Consider the following 13,870-nt stretch of genomic DNA (forward strand, 5'->3'; position numbering starts at 1 on the left):
TGAGTCAACTCTTCGCATGAGGTGGCCAAAGTCCTGGAGTTTCAGCTATAGCGTCATTCCTTCCAAAGAAATCCCAGGGTTGATCTCCTTCAGAATGGACTGGTTGGATCTCCTTGCAGGCCAAGGGACTCTCAAGAGTCTTTTCCAACACCACAGTGCAAAAGCATCAATTCTTCGGCGCTCAGCCTTCTTCATAGTCCAACTCTCACACCCATACATGACTACTGGAGAAACCATAGCCTTGACTAGACGGACCTTAGTTGGCAAAGTAATGTCTCTGCTTTTGAATATACAATCTAGGTTGGTCATAACTTTTCTTCCAAGAAGTAAGCATCTTTGAATTTCATGGCTGCAATCACCATCTGCAGTGATTTGGGAGCCCCAAAAAATAAAGTCTGACACTGTTTCCACTGTTTCCCCATCTATTTCCCATGAAGTGATGGGACCGGATGCCATGATCTTCGTTTTCTGAATGTTGAGCTTTAGGCCAACTTTTTCACTCTCCACTTTCACTTTCATCAAGAGGCTTTTTAGTTCCTCTTCACTTTCTGCCATAAGGGTGGTATCATCTGCATATCTGAGGTTAGTGATATTTCTCCTGGCAATCTTGATTCCAGCTTGTGTTTCTTCCAGTCCAGCGTTTCTCATGATGTACTCTGCATAGAAGTTAAATAAGCAGGGTGACAATATATAGCCTTGACATACTCCTTTTCCTATTTGGAACCAGTCTATTGTTCCATGTCCAGTTCTAACTGTTGCTTCCTGGCCTGCATACAGATTTCTCAAGAGGCAGGTCAGGTGGTCTGGTATTCCCATCTCTTTCAGAATTTTCCACAGTTTATTGTGATCCACATAGTCAAGGCTTTGGCATAGTCAATAAAGCAGAAATAGATGTTTTTCTGGAACTCTCTTGCTTTTTCCATGATCCAGCGGATGTTGGCAATTTGATCTCTGGTTCCTCTGCCTTTCTAAAACCAGCTTGAACATCAGGGTGTTCACGGTTCAGGTATTGCTGAAGCCTGGCTTGGAGAATTTTGAGCATTACTTTACTAGCGTGTGAGATGAGTGCAATTGTGCGGTAGTTTGAGCATTCTTTGGCATTGCCTTTCTTTGGAATTGGAATGAAAACTGATCTTTTCCAGTCCTGTGGCCACTGATGAGTTTTCCAAATTTGCTGGCATACTGAGTGCAGCCCTTTCACAGCATCATCTTTCAGGATTTGAAATAGCTCTACCGGAATTCCATCACCTCCACTAGCTTTGTTCGTAGTGATGCTTTCCAAGGCCCACTTGACTTCACATTCCAGGATGTCTGGCTCTAGATGAGTGATCACACCATCGTGATTATCCAGGTCGTAAAGATCCTTTTTGTACAGTTCTACTTCATGGCAAATAGATGGGGAAACAATGGAAATAATGACAGACTTTATCTGGGGGAGGCTTCAAAATCACTGCAGATCGTGACTGCAGCCATGAAATTAAAAGATGCTTACTCCTTGGAAGAAAAGTTATGACCAACCTAGGCAGCATATTCAAAAGCAGAGACATTACTTTGCCAACAAAGGTCCATCTAGTCAAAGCTATGGTTTTTCCAGTAGTCATGTATGGATGTGAGAGCTGGACTATAAAGAAAGCTGAGAGCCGAAAAATTGATGTTTTTGAACTGTGGTATTGGAGAAGACTCTTGAGAGTCCTTTGGACTGCAAGGAGATCCAACCAGTCCATCCTAAAAGAGATCAGTCCTAAATATTCATTGGAAAGACTGATGTTGCAGCTGAAACACCAATACTTTGGCCACCTGATGTGAGGAGCTGACTCATTTGAAAAGACCCTGATGCTGGGAAAGATTGAAGATGGGAGGAGAAGGGGATGACAGAGGATGAGACAGTTGGATGACATCACCGACTCAATGGACGTGAGTTTGGGTAAACTCTGGGACAGGGAAGTCCATGGGGTCGCAAAGAGTTGGACACAACTGAGCAACTGAACTGAACTGAAGCAACTAAGCACGCACAAAACAGAAATACAGAAATAGACTTACAGTCATAGAAAACAAACTATAGCTACCAAAGGGGAAGGGGGAAGCATAAATTAGGAGTTTAGTATTAACACATACACACTACTTACTATACATACATATATATATACATATACTATACATAAAATAGATAAGCAACAAGGACCTACTATACAACAAGGAACTATATTGAATATTTTGCAGTAATCTTTAAGGGAAGAAACTGAAAAGCCTCAGTTTTCTTGTCTATACAATGGACATAAGAATAGTTACTCCCTTATGATATGATTATCCAGTAAAATCATAAATGTTAAGTACCAACCAGAATACCTGGAACCCAGAAAGCGCCTGCTTGAAAAATATTTGGTAACTCTCAATCTGTCAGTGTCTCTAAAAGGAATAAAGCTGAAGATATCCATCACATAGATAAGCAATTTTAGAAGAGGAGATTCATACCATTTGAATATCTATAAGGAAACTGTTAGATGACAGAGTTTAAGTGGTCAACAATTCCACACAATGTATGGAAACATGTTTGAAGTGTAGAATATTTTTGTGCCCAAAATAAGAATTCTTCACATGAAAGGAAAAGCTTGATGGGGCTCCTTGAGCCCAAGAGTCACTGCAGAGATCTGGCCTCCTCATCTGGCTCTAGCTGTCCCCTCTGGTCACCCTCCAGCTTCCCCTCGCAGGGTCCTTCTCTGCATTAATGGCTCATAATATGGGACTGCATGTGCTTTTTTTTAATTTGCTGTATTTACTTAAATGAGATAATGTTTATGAAAGCTCTTTGGAAATCATAAAATCCCATGTAAATGTAGAGCTCTTTATTTAATAAAAATTTATGGGTCTTGTTCTTGAATTTTAAAATGGATTAACTTAGCCTTTTATGGTTCTCCTCAAAACAAAAACACAACAAAACAGAACCTCAATTGCTTTTCATTTGTAAATGGACTTTGATTGATTTGTATCCCCTGTGGAGCCAGAGGCCGCAACATTAGAAGAAGAATCTTCGCATATAAATAGGGGATCTATTTATTTCCTTCTCTAGAAATGATCTCTGTCGTGAAAGATGCAAAAGAAATTAGGAATTAAAGGCCTGGCCACCCCCTGATAACAAAGAAAATGGTACAGAAGTCTTGGGAATCCATGGGACCATTTTAAGGGACAGTAAAATTGGACAGATTAAGACCCCAACCATTCCAAACTTGAGAACATTTAAATACGGTGTAATTTAAATTTTAGATCCTCTACATAAAAGAGGAGTACTTACCAAGCAAATAAATTGTGCAAATAGTTTTTTCAAAGATATTTTTAAAAATATAATACTTTCAAGGAATCTTAAAATCTTTTTAGCAATACCCAGCTTTCTACCCTCCATTATTCATTAAAGCAGGATCACTGGACATCTTCTGTGAAGACTAAAGGACACAAAAATAGTACTTAAAAAGTTAATTAGAAAATTCCCTTTTACTGAATGCTCACTCTGAGCTAAAAACTGTGTTCAGTTCAGTTGCTCAGTCAAGTCCGACCCTTTGTGACCCCATGAACCGCAGCACACCAGGCCTCCCTGTCCATCACCAACTCCCAGAGTTTACCCAAACTCATGTCCTTTGAGTCGGTGATGCCATCTAACCATCTCATCCTCTGTCGTCCCCTTCTCCTCCTGCCTTCAATCTTTCCCAACATCAGGGTCTTTTCAAATGAGTCAGCTTTTCACATCAGGTGGCCAAAATATTGGAGTTTCAGCTTCAACATCCATCAGCCCTTCCAATGAACACCCAGGACTGATCTCCTTTAGGATGGACTGGTTGGATCTCCTTGCAGTCCAAGGGATTCTCAAGAGCATTCTCCAACACCACAGTTCAAAAGCATCAATTCTTCTGTGCTCAGCCTTCTTTATAGTCCAACTCTCACATCCATACATGACTACTGGAGAAACCATAGCCTTGTTAGGCACATTATACACTTCAAATCTCTCTCTCTTTTTTTTTTTTTTGGCCACACTGTGCAGCTTGTGGGATCTTAGTTCCCAGACCAGATAACCACAGAGAAAGCAGAGTTCTAACCACTGGACTGCCAGGGAAATCCCAAATACCTCTTATGTGTGTGTGTGTGTGTGTGTGTGTGTGTGTTAGTAATAGGGATCAATCTCTCCATTTTACAGAGGAGGACACTGAGGGGTCGGCAGGGAGGGGGGCGGTCTACCCAAAGTCACCCAATCAGAAAGTAGGAGCTATGGGTTCAATCATAGGAATGAGTGAGTGGTAAAGTCAGATTCTGAAATTAGATCTAATATACAGCGGTACCCAACTGTATTCATCAGTGTTTGATTTGGAACACTGGGTGAGCTGCTCCCAGATTATTTCATATTTGTGAGAATAAAACAATGACTTGTTTACAGACCTCTCCTGCCAAGCTCTGGCTTCTTGCCTCCATGGACTTGAGGGCAAAGGATGAAAGAAATCCCTGCACTTGATTTTATCAATGCACTGACTTCACTCTGGGGAGTACTAAAATCCCATGACTCAGTTAACACTAACTAATGTTTTAGTGTGTGCCCTTTAATTTACAAAGAGTTGTCCCCGTCTGTCATCCCACTAAACTCATTTTCTCACACGTGCTGATAAAACCAAACCCCATATGGTAGTAATGATGTTCTCATACCAAATGAACGGTTTGACTTAGGGGTGCGCTCCATCCACTTTTTTTTTTAGTCCTAAATTCATTTTTGTTTCCAATTCTCTCTACATTTCCGGGTTCCAAACAGAATATTCTGATAGCATTTCCCAACCAATGAGAAACAGGAAGCACCTGAAGAGCCAGGAGAGAAACAAATTCGTGCCAAACCAAAGAGCAACTTTTTAAGAATTAAAACGTTTGAAACATTATAGACAGGTGCCCACATTCTTAGAGGCTCTCCAAATTAAATCAACCTTCTGACCTTCTGGAGAGAACATGGCTAACCCTCACCGAGACCCACAGTCGGGCCATGATTAGAGAACAGTGTGCAGTCTTTCTGAACACCTCCACCTGCATTTTTGCAGGGGCTTCCCACAATAACCCTCAGAGGTGAATGCAATGGAGGCATTACCGCGTCCATTCCCATCGAGGGTCGAGCTAGAGTGTGAGGCCACAGAGGCAGAAGCCTGGGAGACGGGGCCATACCCAGCCCCACCCTTGGGTCTTTCCATGCTTCCTGCCCTGCCCAGCACCCACCATTCCTCTTTTCCATGGGCCCCAACAGGCTGCCAACTCTAGGCAGGTCTCTGTCTTTTTAGTTGCAAAATGAGATCTCGAACGTGGATGCAGCCTAGGCCCTTGGAGAGGGCCCCAGTCATCTACATGGGCACACAATTCTCTCCTCACTCAGCTCTGCCACTCTGGAGACATCATGTTCCAACTCTGTTTTCCCCTATAGATGGGGAGCTTCTTGGGTTTTATCCATCAGGTACTTAGCACAGGGCATAAAAGGTATTCAGTACGTAATAAAACTGCGTGGACTCTATCCCTGGTAGAAAAACTAGTCCTCCTACAGTAATTAACAAACGCTTGCTTGGCTGATAGTATATGAGCAAACTTGTAGCTGTCGTTCAGTCATTCAGTCATGTCCGACTCTGCAACCCTGCAGCAGGCCAGGCTTTCCTATCCTGCACTACCTCCCAGAGTTTGCTCAAACTCATGTCCATGAGTCAGTAACGCCATCCAACCATCTCATCCTCTGTTTCCCCCTTCTCCTCTGCCATCTATCTTTCCCAGCATCAGGGTCTTTTCCAATGAGTTGGCTCTTCACATCAGGTGGCCAAAGTACTGGAGTTTCCCCTTCAGTTATCAGTCTTTCCATGAGCACATATGTTATATTAGCATATATGTGCTTTGCACATACAATCTTCCCTCAGTATCCGTGAGGGATTGGTTCCAGAACCCATGCAGATACCACAATCAGAAGGTGCTCAAGTCCCTTCTATAAAATGACAGTAAGCTGGCCCCTCATGGCCCTGGGTGCAGAGGGTCAACCGTAGTACTTACTATCTATCTACTGACCCTCCTATCTGTCTGCCTAATCTGCGTGTGCCAGCCATTGCTCTAAGAACTTGTAAGCTTTAACTTAATCCTCTCCACAGCCTCATGAGGTAGGTTAAGCACAAGAGGCTGTCACTCATCTGAAGCCATGGCATTCATGAGTGGCAGAGCCAGGATGGGGGCTCTGGGCCCAGAGCCTTGTGCTCTTAGCCACTGCACAACTTGGCCTCCTCATTGTGCAGCATGTAATTAAAACTGGGCCTGAGCAAGTCACCCCACATCTCTGGGCAACAGTAAAGACAGAGAGGCCAGGCTGGGTGACATCTGAAAGGTTCTGTCAAACTCCAAAATACTTCCCTTGCACTTCACCACCACATGATCCCCTACCTGGAATAGACAGCTCACGGTACTTGAGTTTTTCCACATTAAGAGAAAATTGGTTGCCTTACGTTTAGACCACAAAACAGGGAGATGGAGATCCCAAAGCTGGAACACAGGCAAGGGCCCTAAGTGTGGCCTGCAACCGCTGACCTGCCAGTCCCTCTTCAAGAGCAATCTGAGCATCTGCCACCCCTCACCTCTTACAGGACCAAGAACTACAGAGACGTTCTGTTCAGTCCCCCACTGTTCTAAGGGGCTGCTTATACCCCAGTGGCCCCCACCTGGTCCCACCCCATACTGCCCTCTCTGGGCACTGAAAGACTCAGGATCCTGATGTGTGTGTGCCCAGCGGGGGAAGGAAGCTCGGGCAGAGGGCATGACCACTTTGCTACTTCTCTTGCTGATTCCAGCTGGTTGTCATTAAGTCAAGGATCAACCACAGAAAAGAGTGATTCTGGAGGCTGGAGCCCATCACTCAGCCACTGTTGCACAAGGAATGTGGCTTCCTGAGATGAGCCTGTGCCAGTCAACTATCGTCGCGTAAAAACCAGGAAATCTCCTTACAAACGATGATAAGCATTTATTTCTCACAAGCACATCTACAGGCCTGCTAGGGTTTGGATTACCTGGCTGGCCTCTGGCCGCATGTCTGGGGTTCAGTCTGTTACACACGTCTCCCTTCTGGGACCAGTGAGCTATGGAGAACACGTTCAAGGTGATGGTCTGAAGTACCCAGAAGGGTGGGTGGAAATACATGAGGCCTCTTTAGGCCTGGGCTTGGAGCTCACACTCTTCTGTGACTGATGGACACGTGCAGCAGACGTGACACCCTGCCACCCGGCCCCGTCCCGCACTCCTTGGCTCACACAGGCTTTCACACTCCTGCCAAGGTCAGCCCAGAGCCTCCAGCAAAGGAGACAGGCAGGTGCTCTTGAGAACACTGACACCCAAAACATTCACGTTCCCCTCCCCTGGTGACTGGACCCTTGGGACAGTTCAGTCACCCTCTCTTCTTTTGAGAGGGTTAATGACTGGCTCCTATTTTAAGCGCATTTAAACCAGAAACATCAAAACACAAATAGAAATCCCCTCGACTCCAACCTCCAGGGGACAAAATGATTTGCTGAGGTCAGACAGACGCAAAACTCAAAACCCAGCCCTATGCACCATTTGCTGTTTGAGTGACCTTTGGCAATTAAATGCATCCTCACCTGTACCAGGAGAAAGGCAACACAGAAGCCCACTCACAGGAGCCCCCCAGGTCCCCTCAACACTTCTGTGACACGGCCTGACTTCCACCTGCCAGCCAGCACCCTCATCTCTCTGCCTGGGGACTCTCTCTGCCCACATACATGGCAGGGCAGGATGCCCAGTGGATACAGACCCAGCTCCTCCTCCCTCAGGCAGGGGAATTAGGAAGCGTGTGTCCTGCGCTGGCCCTGAGATTGCATCCCAGCGGCCCAGGCTGGTAACTCATGAGGAACATCCACACATGTGCTGCTTTCCCCTTTCTCTCTTTCCTGCTCCCACTGGTGTTCTGGAATAACTTTCAAAAGCAGCTAACCCAAATGAAGAAAGATATCAAGTTTGCATGAAATGAGAGAATATATAAAAGTGCCCAGGCCAACCACATTCTATTGACTCACCCACCCCAACTGCCAGATAACAGATGCTTTAAAAGAGTGAGCCACAGCAGCTACATGTATACATGGACATGCGACCCCAGCTCCCTCGCCTAAGGACTCTCCTCCTGCTTTCTGACACCCGTTGGGGTGTACAGAGGAGTTGCCAGGTGTGGCAACGTGGCCCTATTTCACAACATACCTTCTGGGAAAACCAGAGTCCTGGTTCTATTGCATAACTAGCTGAGTTCAATCCCCACCACCTGCATCAGTCCTACCAACTCACTGTTCCCCAAACTTACGAGGTACCCAGTTAGCAACAAGCTGACACAGTCCTGGCCCCTTATCTCTATCTGACCTATCCCTCCCTCTCTTGACTGATCATATCATCATCCATTTTTCAGGTGAGGTTTCCCTTATGACTGTGGCAGTTCTGAGATAAACAGGGCCAGAGTTCAGCTGCCTGGCATGTTCCTGCCAGAGCTGATCAGGTGCTCATGTGGGATCAAAGAAAGGGTCCCCCTCACGGAGCAGGGGGTCCGTGCCTCCTGCAGGGACCCAGCCTTTCCCGGGGCCACTCTTCAAAGGCCACAAAATTGGAAACGTGGGAAAAGCCAGGGAGGCCCAGGGGAAAGGTGGCCACGGGCTAGCGGAGATTTCTGTCCAAACAAATAAATTAGGGAGGGAATTAAAACATAAACAGCCAAGCACTTAGCTCACTTAAAATTAAGCTAAGAAAACCCTGAGAGCACAAGTTATAAAACTGCAGTAAGTGACCCTGAATCCTTAAAGCTCAAATTCAACTGAGCTAAGTCATGCTATTCAGTGGTCCCAAGCCCAGGCATTAGAAGCTTCTAAGCAGGGAGGCTGAGAAAACATTTTCCTTCCCAGACTCTAAGCGCCCCTTGGTGAGGAGCTCTCAAGACCACGCTGAGGGTGCACCCAACTTGCCGGCATCTGCCAGGGTGCGTGGACTGGATGAGAAGGAAAACCAGACTTGAGATGTCACAGAGTGACTGAACCCTGGGCCTTCTTCTTCCCTCTGTCTCAGGACATCTGTCCATGGGTATGGCCAGGAGCTATCTCGGGAGTCTTATAACCATCTGGGAGCCGCACGGGACTATGGAGACCATCTGAGCCAACCTCTGAATTTTCAGGGGAAGGAAACAGGCCCAGAGAGGGAAAGCAAGTTTCCCAAGGCTGCACAGCATCTGGCAGTGTCAGGAAACCGAGAGGCTGGTGAATTTCAGTCTGAGACTTCATAAAGCTTGGGGAGTACCATGGGCTCTGTGGCACAGATGGGCAAGGCTGGGCAAGGCCTGGAAATGCTGTCCCTTCCCACCTTCCCCATTACCTGATCTTCAGACACCAAAGGGCCACCCAGGGACACAGTGCAGCCCTCCTGTTGGAGTGTGGAAAGCAGCGGGGAGTGTTTGGATGGTGGAAATCGGTGGGGGTTGTCTGAGGTGTGACATGGGTTGGGGGCAAGGGAGGATCAACCGGCACTCACCTTCATAGCAAGGGATCAGCGTCCTGCCTTTGGCCTGGAGGTTGGACGGGATGATGTAACAGAAGCCGTGGGGCAGGATGTGGTCTGTTTCATAGTAGATGTTCTTCCAGCGGTGGGCACAGGCCTACGGGACAGAGAGCGGTTCAGAGCAGGACAGTCAGGCCAGGAGGTCAAAAGCAGAGCCCAGCAATACCAGGCAGTTCTGTGGGAGGAGAGCGGCACAGAGGGGCTGGGAAGCCACATTCTCTCCCAGCCAGCCCCGGCACCATGCTGGGTACCAGCAGACTGTGGGAGCTTGGTCGGGGGTGGCCCTGGGAGGCAGCAGACAATCAACAAACATATAAACAAATGAGGAGTAGAAAAAATGCTGGGGAGAAAGGACACAAGGCGATGGGCTAAGGATCTAGCAGTAGGGAGGACGGTTTCCACCTGGAGGCCAGGGGCAGCCGAAAGGATGAGAAAGAGCCAAACACCCTGGGCACAGAGGGAATATCAGGGGCGATGGAGAAGAAGGCTTCGAGGGTCAAGAGAAAGAAAGGTGGCCTGTGGGGCGGCTCTGGGGGAAGCTAAGATCAGAGAGAGGACAGGGGCAGGCGCCGGGGCTCCTGCAGACCTCAAGGATGACTGTGACTTTAGTGGATGTACCAGTGGAGGGTCTCACACAGGTGAGTGGTGTGGTCTAACTCACAGCTTGGAACGATAACTGGGCTGCCGAGTGGTGACTGCAGGTAGGCGAGGGTGGAGGTGAATATCCAGGTGAGAGATGCTGCTGCCTGGACCAGGATGAGGGCAGTGGATAGGGGAGAAGCGGGTGACCTCAGGATGCAGAGGTGGAGCTAATGGGCCTGAGGACCAAAGGACATGCTAGAGAAAAAGCTAGAGACAAGGGGTGCTGCTCTGCCCACAACAGACCCTGCCCTTCACGGCACCACCTGCTTGCCCACTGGAGCAGTCACTGGCTTCCATCAAACTCGAGGCCCTTCAGAGTCACCTGGAAGTCTCACTAAATCACACAGCACTAGGCCCCACCCCGAGAGCTAGCTTGGCCAATCTGCAGGGCCCTGAGAATCTGCATTTTAAACAAGCTCCCGAGTGAGCTGAGGCCACCGAACTCTGGAGCACCTTCAGAAGTTCCTTGTCAGGGTCAGGGAAAAGAATTTGGTTGAACCATAAGAAACTGCTGATGTGTGACTGTTTTATATCATTAATCAGAAGTAAATGTTTGTTGACGGTCTTTTGAAGTAAATTTACATACAGAAAAATGCAAAAATCTCAAGTGTACTGTGCACAGATCTCAAGTGTACGTGTTTGTCAAAGTCATCTAATGAGTTTTGACAAACACCTACATTCCTGTAATCAAACCCTTAGCAAGACAGAAAGCATTTCCATCTCACCAGGATGGTCCCTTGGGCCAAGTGGCCTGAGCCCCGCCAAATAGGTGACATCTGAATAGAGACCTGAAGAAAATGAGGGAGCAGCTGAGAGCGGTCCTGAGATGGTTAAGAGCTTGGCATGGGTGAGGAGCTGAGACCAACCCTCTGGTCATCTCTGGAGGGCAGTCTCCCAGCACGGGTCGCACGTGCCAGGAGACACCAGGAGGGGAGACAGTTCTGGGAGCCAGAAGCGAGAATACAGAGGCACATCCATTCCCACCAGCCCTGGACACACCCAGCCTCACATTCAGATGCACCCGCAAGGCTGGTGAGGAGCCAGACTGCTTCCTGCAAAGTTGTTTACTCTGCCCAGCCCTCCCCATTGCTCGTGGACATTCACACTCAGTACGACTATCAGGTTGCTACACTCTAGCCAACAGATTCATTTTCTTAAAATACTGCATTTTAAAATAATCAGTTTTTAACTTATTTGTTCATATCAAACACTGTTTCTATAGGCTGTAACATTCAGCATTTGATTTTCCCACGTGGCACAGTGGTAGAGAATCCGCCTGCCGGTGTAGGAGATACAGGAGACCTGGGTTTGATCCTTGGGTGGGGAAGTAAATGGCAACCCACTCCCCTGGAGTAGGAAATGGCGAGCCGCTTCAGTATTCTTGCCTAGAAAATCCCATGGACAGAGTTGCCTGGCAGGCTACAGTCCACGGGATAGCAAAGAGTCAGCCACGACTGGGCACACAGGCAAGCAACATTCAGAATTTACATGGCCCACATCTGACCTTTTCTGCAACTCTGGAAGGTGGGAAGATGTCTTAGAATTCCCATTTTCTATATGGGAACCCTGGGTTTTAGACAGTGTTTTGCTTAAGTTCCAGAGCTGGTAAGGGCTGCAAACAACATGGAAATCCAGATTTCAGAATCCTTATCTCACTCGAAAACATCTCCAACTTATAACTCCCAATTCCCACCTAAGGAGCCGTCAAAACCCACCCTTTGGGGCAGGTCAGGTAGCTATTGTCCTTACAGCCTCCCCAAAAGTCTTAGGACCCCAGAAACGACCTCTCTGAGATTGAACGGGATGACAAGGCCACTGGATGAAGGGAGTGGGGCTCTCCAGGACCTGGGTATCCCTGAAGTCACTTGATGAAAAAAATCACTGCCTGCCAGCCTCTCTGATCTTTATCCCTCCAAGCAAGCCACCGACAAGACCACTCCCTATCCATGAGAAAGCAAGGGAACTCAGAGCGGCAGGAAATCTCAGCTTGCCCACACTCTGCCTCTTGCCCTACGACAATGAATGTGAAAAACAATCTCGTTATTCCTTATACTGCAAACCACCTCCATCCCCCCGCCATTTGGTGCTGTTCTGTGCTTCTAGCACATCTCAACAGACTAAAATCATGTCAAGCAAGAAGCTAAACAAAGCTATCATTCAGTGGATAATCACTCCATTCCACTAAGTTTTTATTTTTATTTCCAACTACATTCTGATAGTTTCCAAACTTGAATCACTTACCATCCAATTAGCTGGTAAATCAATTATCTTTTAGTTTATGGATCTGGCAAAGCCCTAGGGCTTCCCATGTTTTTACTGTATTTATGGGTTAGAGGGACTGTAAAGGGAGGCGGCTGTTTGTCATGGTGCGCACTGACTCTTATGAGGATGGACCTTCTGTATTTAATGTTCAGTTTATTGCCTTTTTTTTTTTTAAGTGTCATAAACTATTTAAGGAGTGATCTTGGGGAATTCCTAGAAGAGCCAAAGATTGCATTCACAGCAAACTAAACTAAAATTAAGGCATTCTGTGAGGTCAGAGATCAAAGTGTCAAAGGCAGTTTGCATGTAAGAAAACAAGGAAAAGTGTCTCTGAACATAAATTACAGAAAGAAAAGACTGTTTAGCCCTGATTATCCTTCTACATACACACATGTCAATCTGACTCCAACATTAAGAAAAATTCCTAGGGACTGTCTCCAAAGCATTAAAATCTCTATCAATCTTTCCAAATGAGTTCTGCTGTGAGAGAGGAAGGGTTGGGGGGCAGGGAGGAGACAGGGACCTCCAACAGGAAAAAGAGAGCACCCTCTGGAAACAGCAAGACTCACGCCAACTCAGATTCCAGAAAATTACAACAAAAGGGGGAAAGGTCTAGGACCACCCCACATCTTAGCATCTGACATATTTCAAGTTACAAGGGTTGTTTTTGCTACCAAAAGAATAAGAAGGAAATAAAGAAGCAATTTATTTTGAAGGCCTTTTTGTGGTATGACAGTGTCCTTCCTGGATTAGGGGGGCAGGTACTGGGCCCCTCCAGATGGCTCTCCCCCTACCCCACCCACCCTCACCATGCACAGATGACCAGAGCTTTTCCCAGGCCTCAGGTCTACCCAGCACAGTCAGGAGCAGACAGGCCGTCAGCCACTGAGAACACAGGGTGCAGGAGATCAGGGCCCTGATACCACAGATCCCGCCCCCCAACGCAGCTCCCCTTCAAACGGGGGAGGAGGGAAGGTGACTTCTGGGGTTCTGGGAAAGTCATTCTAAGAATGTTCACCTCCTAAAAATTCATCAATATATATACAGCTGGGGAAGGGGCGGCAGGAGCCACGTCGGGCCGTGAAGGTGGCAAGAAGGAGCCCTTGAAGCAGCTTAAGAAGCAAACCGAGGAGATGGAAGAGGAAGACATTCAAGGAGAAGCAGAAGAAACTCGCTGAGCTAAAAGCAAAGGCTGTGAGGAAAGGCCTCCTGGCCACAAATGGAATTAAGAAATCTGGCAAAAAGCAAGTTGTTCCTTATGCCTGAGGCAATGATGACTCTTAGTTGCACTCCTATTTAAACATCTGGATCCCCTGCCACAATATTTGTTGCCACCTATAGCTAGAATGAAGTGTTGTCTTGGAAACTATTGTTCATTTAAGAATAA

At 47.0% G+C, this 13,870-nt stretch overlaps 1 protein-coding gene and 1 pseudogene across 1 annotated transcript in view; one reads left to right on the forward strand and one right to left on the reverse strand.

The window, feature by feature from the left end:
* ITGA9 (integrin subunit alpha 9) overlaps positions 1-13,870 on the reverse strand; it is a 367,824-nt gene that overhangs the window by 327,797 nt on the left and 26,157 nt on the right. Inside the window, exon 4 of the mRNA XM_040246228.1 lies at positions 9,553-9,676. Coding sequence (XP_040102162.1) covers positions 9,553-9,676 — 124 coding nt within the window. The remainder of the gene's footprint in view (positions 1-9,552; positions 9,677-13,870) is intronic.
* On the forward strand, positions 10,054-13,749 carry LOC120868436 (annotated as a pseudogene).

The sequence above is a fragment of the Oryx dammah genome, unplaced genomic scaffold (assembly GCF_014754425.2).
Source record: "Oryx dammah isolate SB20612 unplaced genomic scaffold, SCBI_Odam_1.1 HiC_scaffold_9, whole genome shotgun sequence".
NCBI lineage: Eukaryota > Metazoa > Chordata > Mammalia > Artiodactyla > Bovidae > Oryx > Oryx dammah.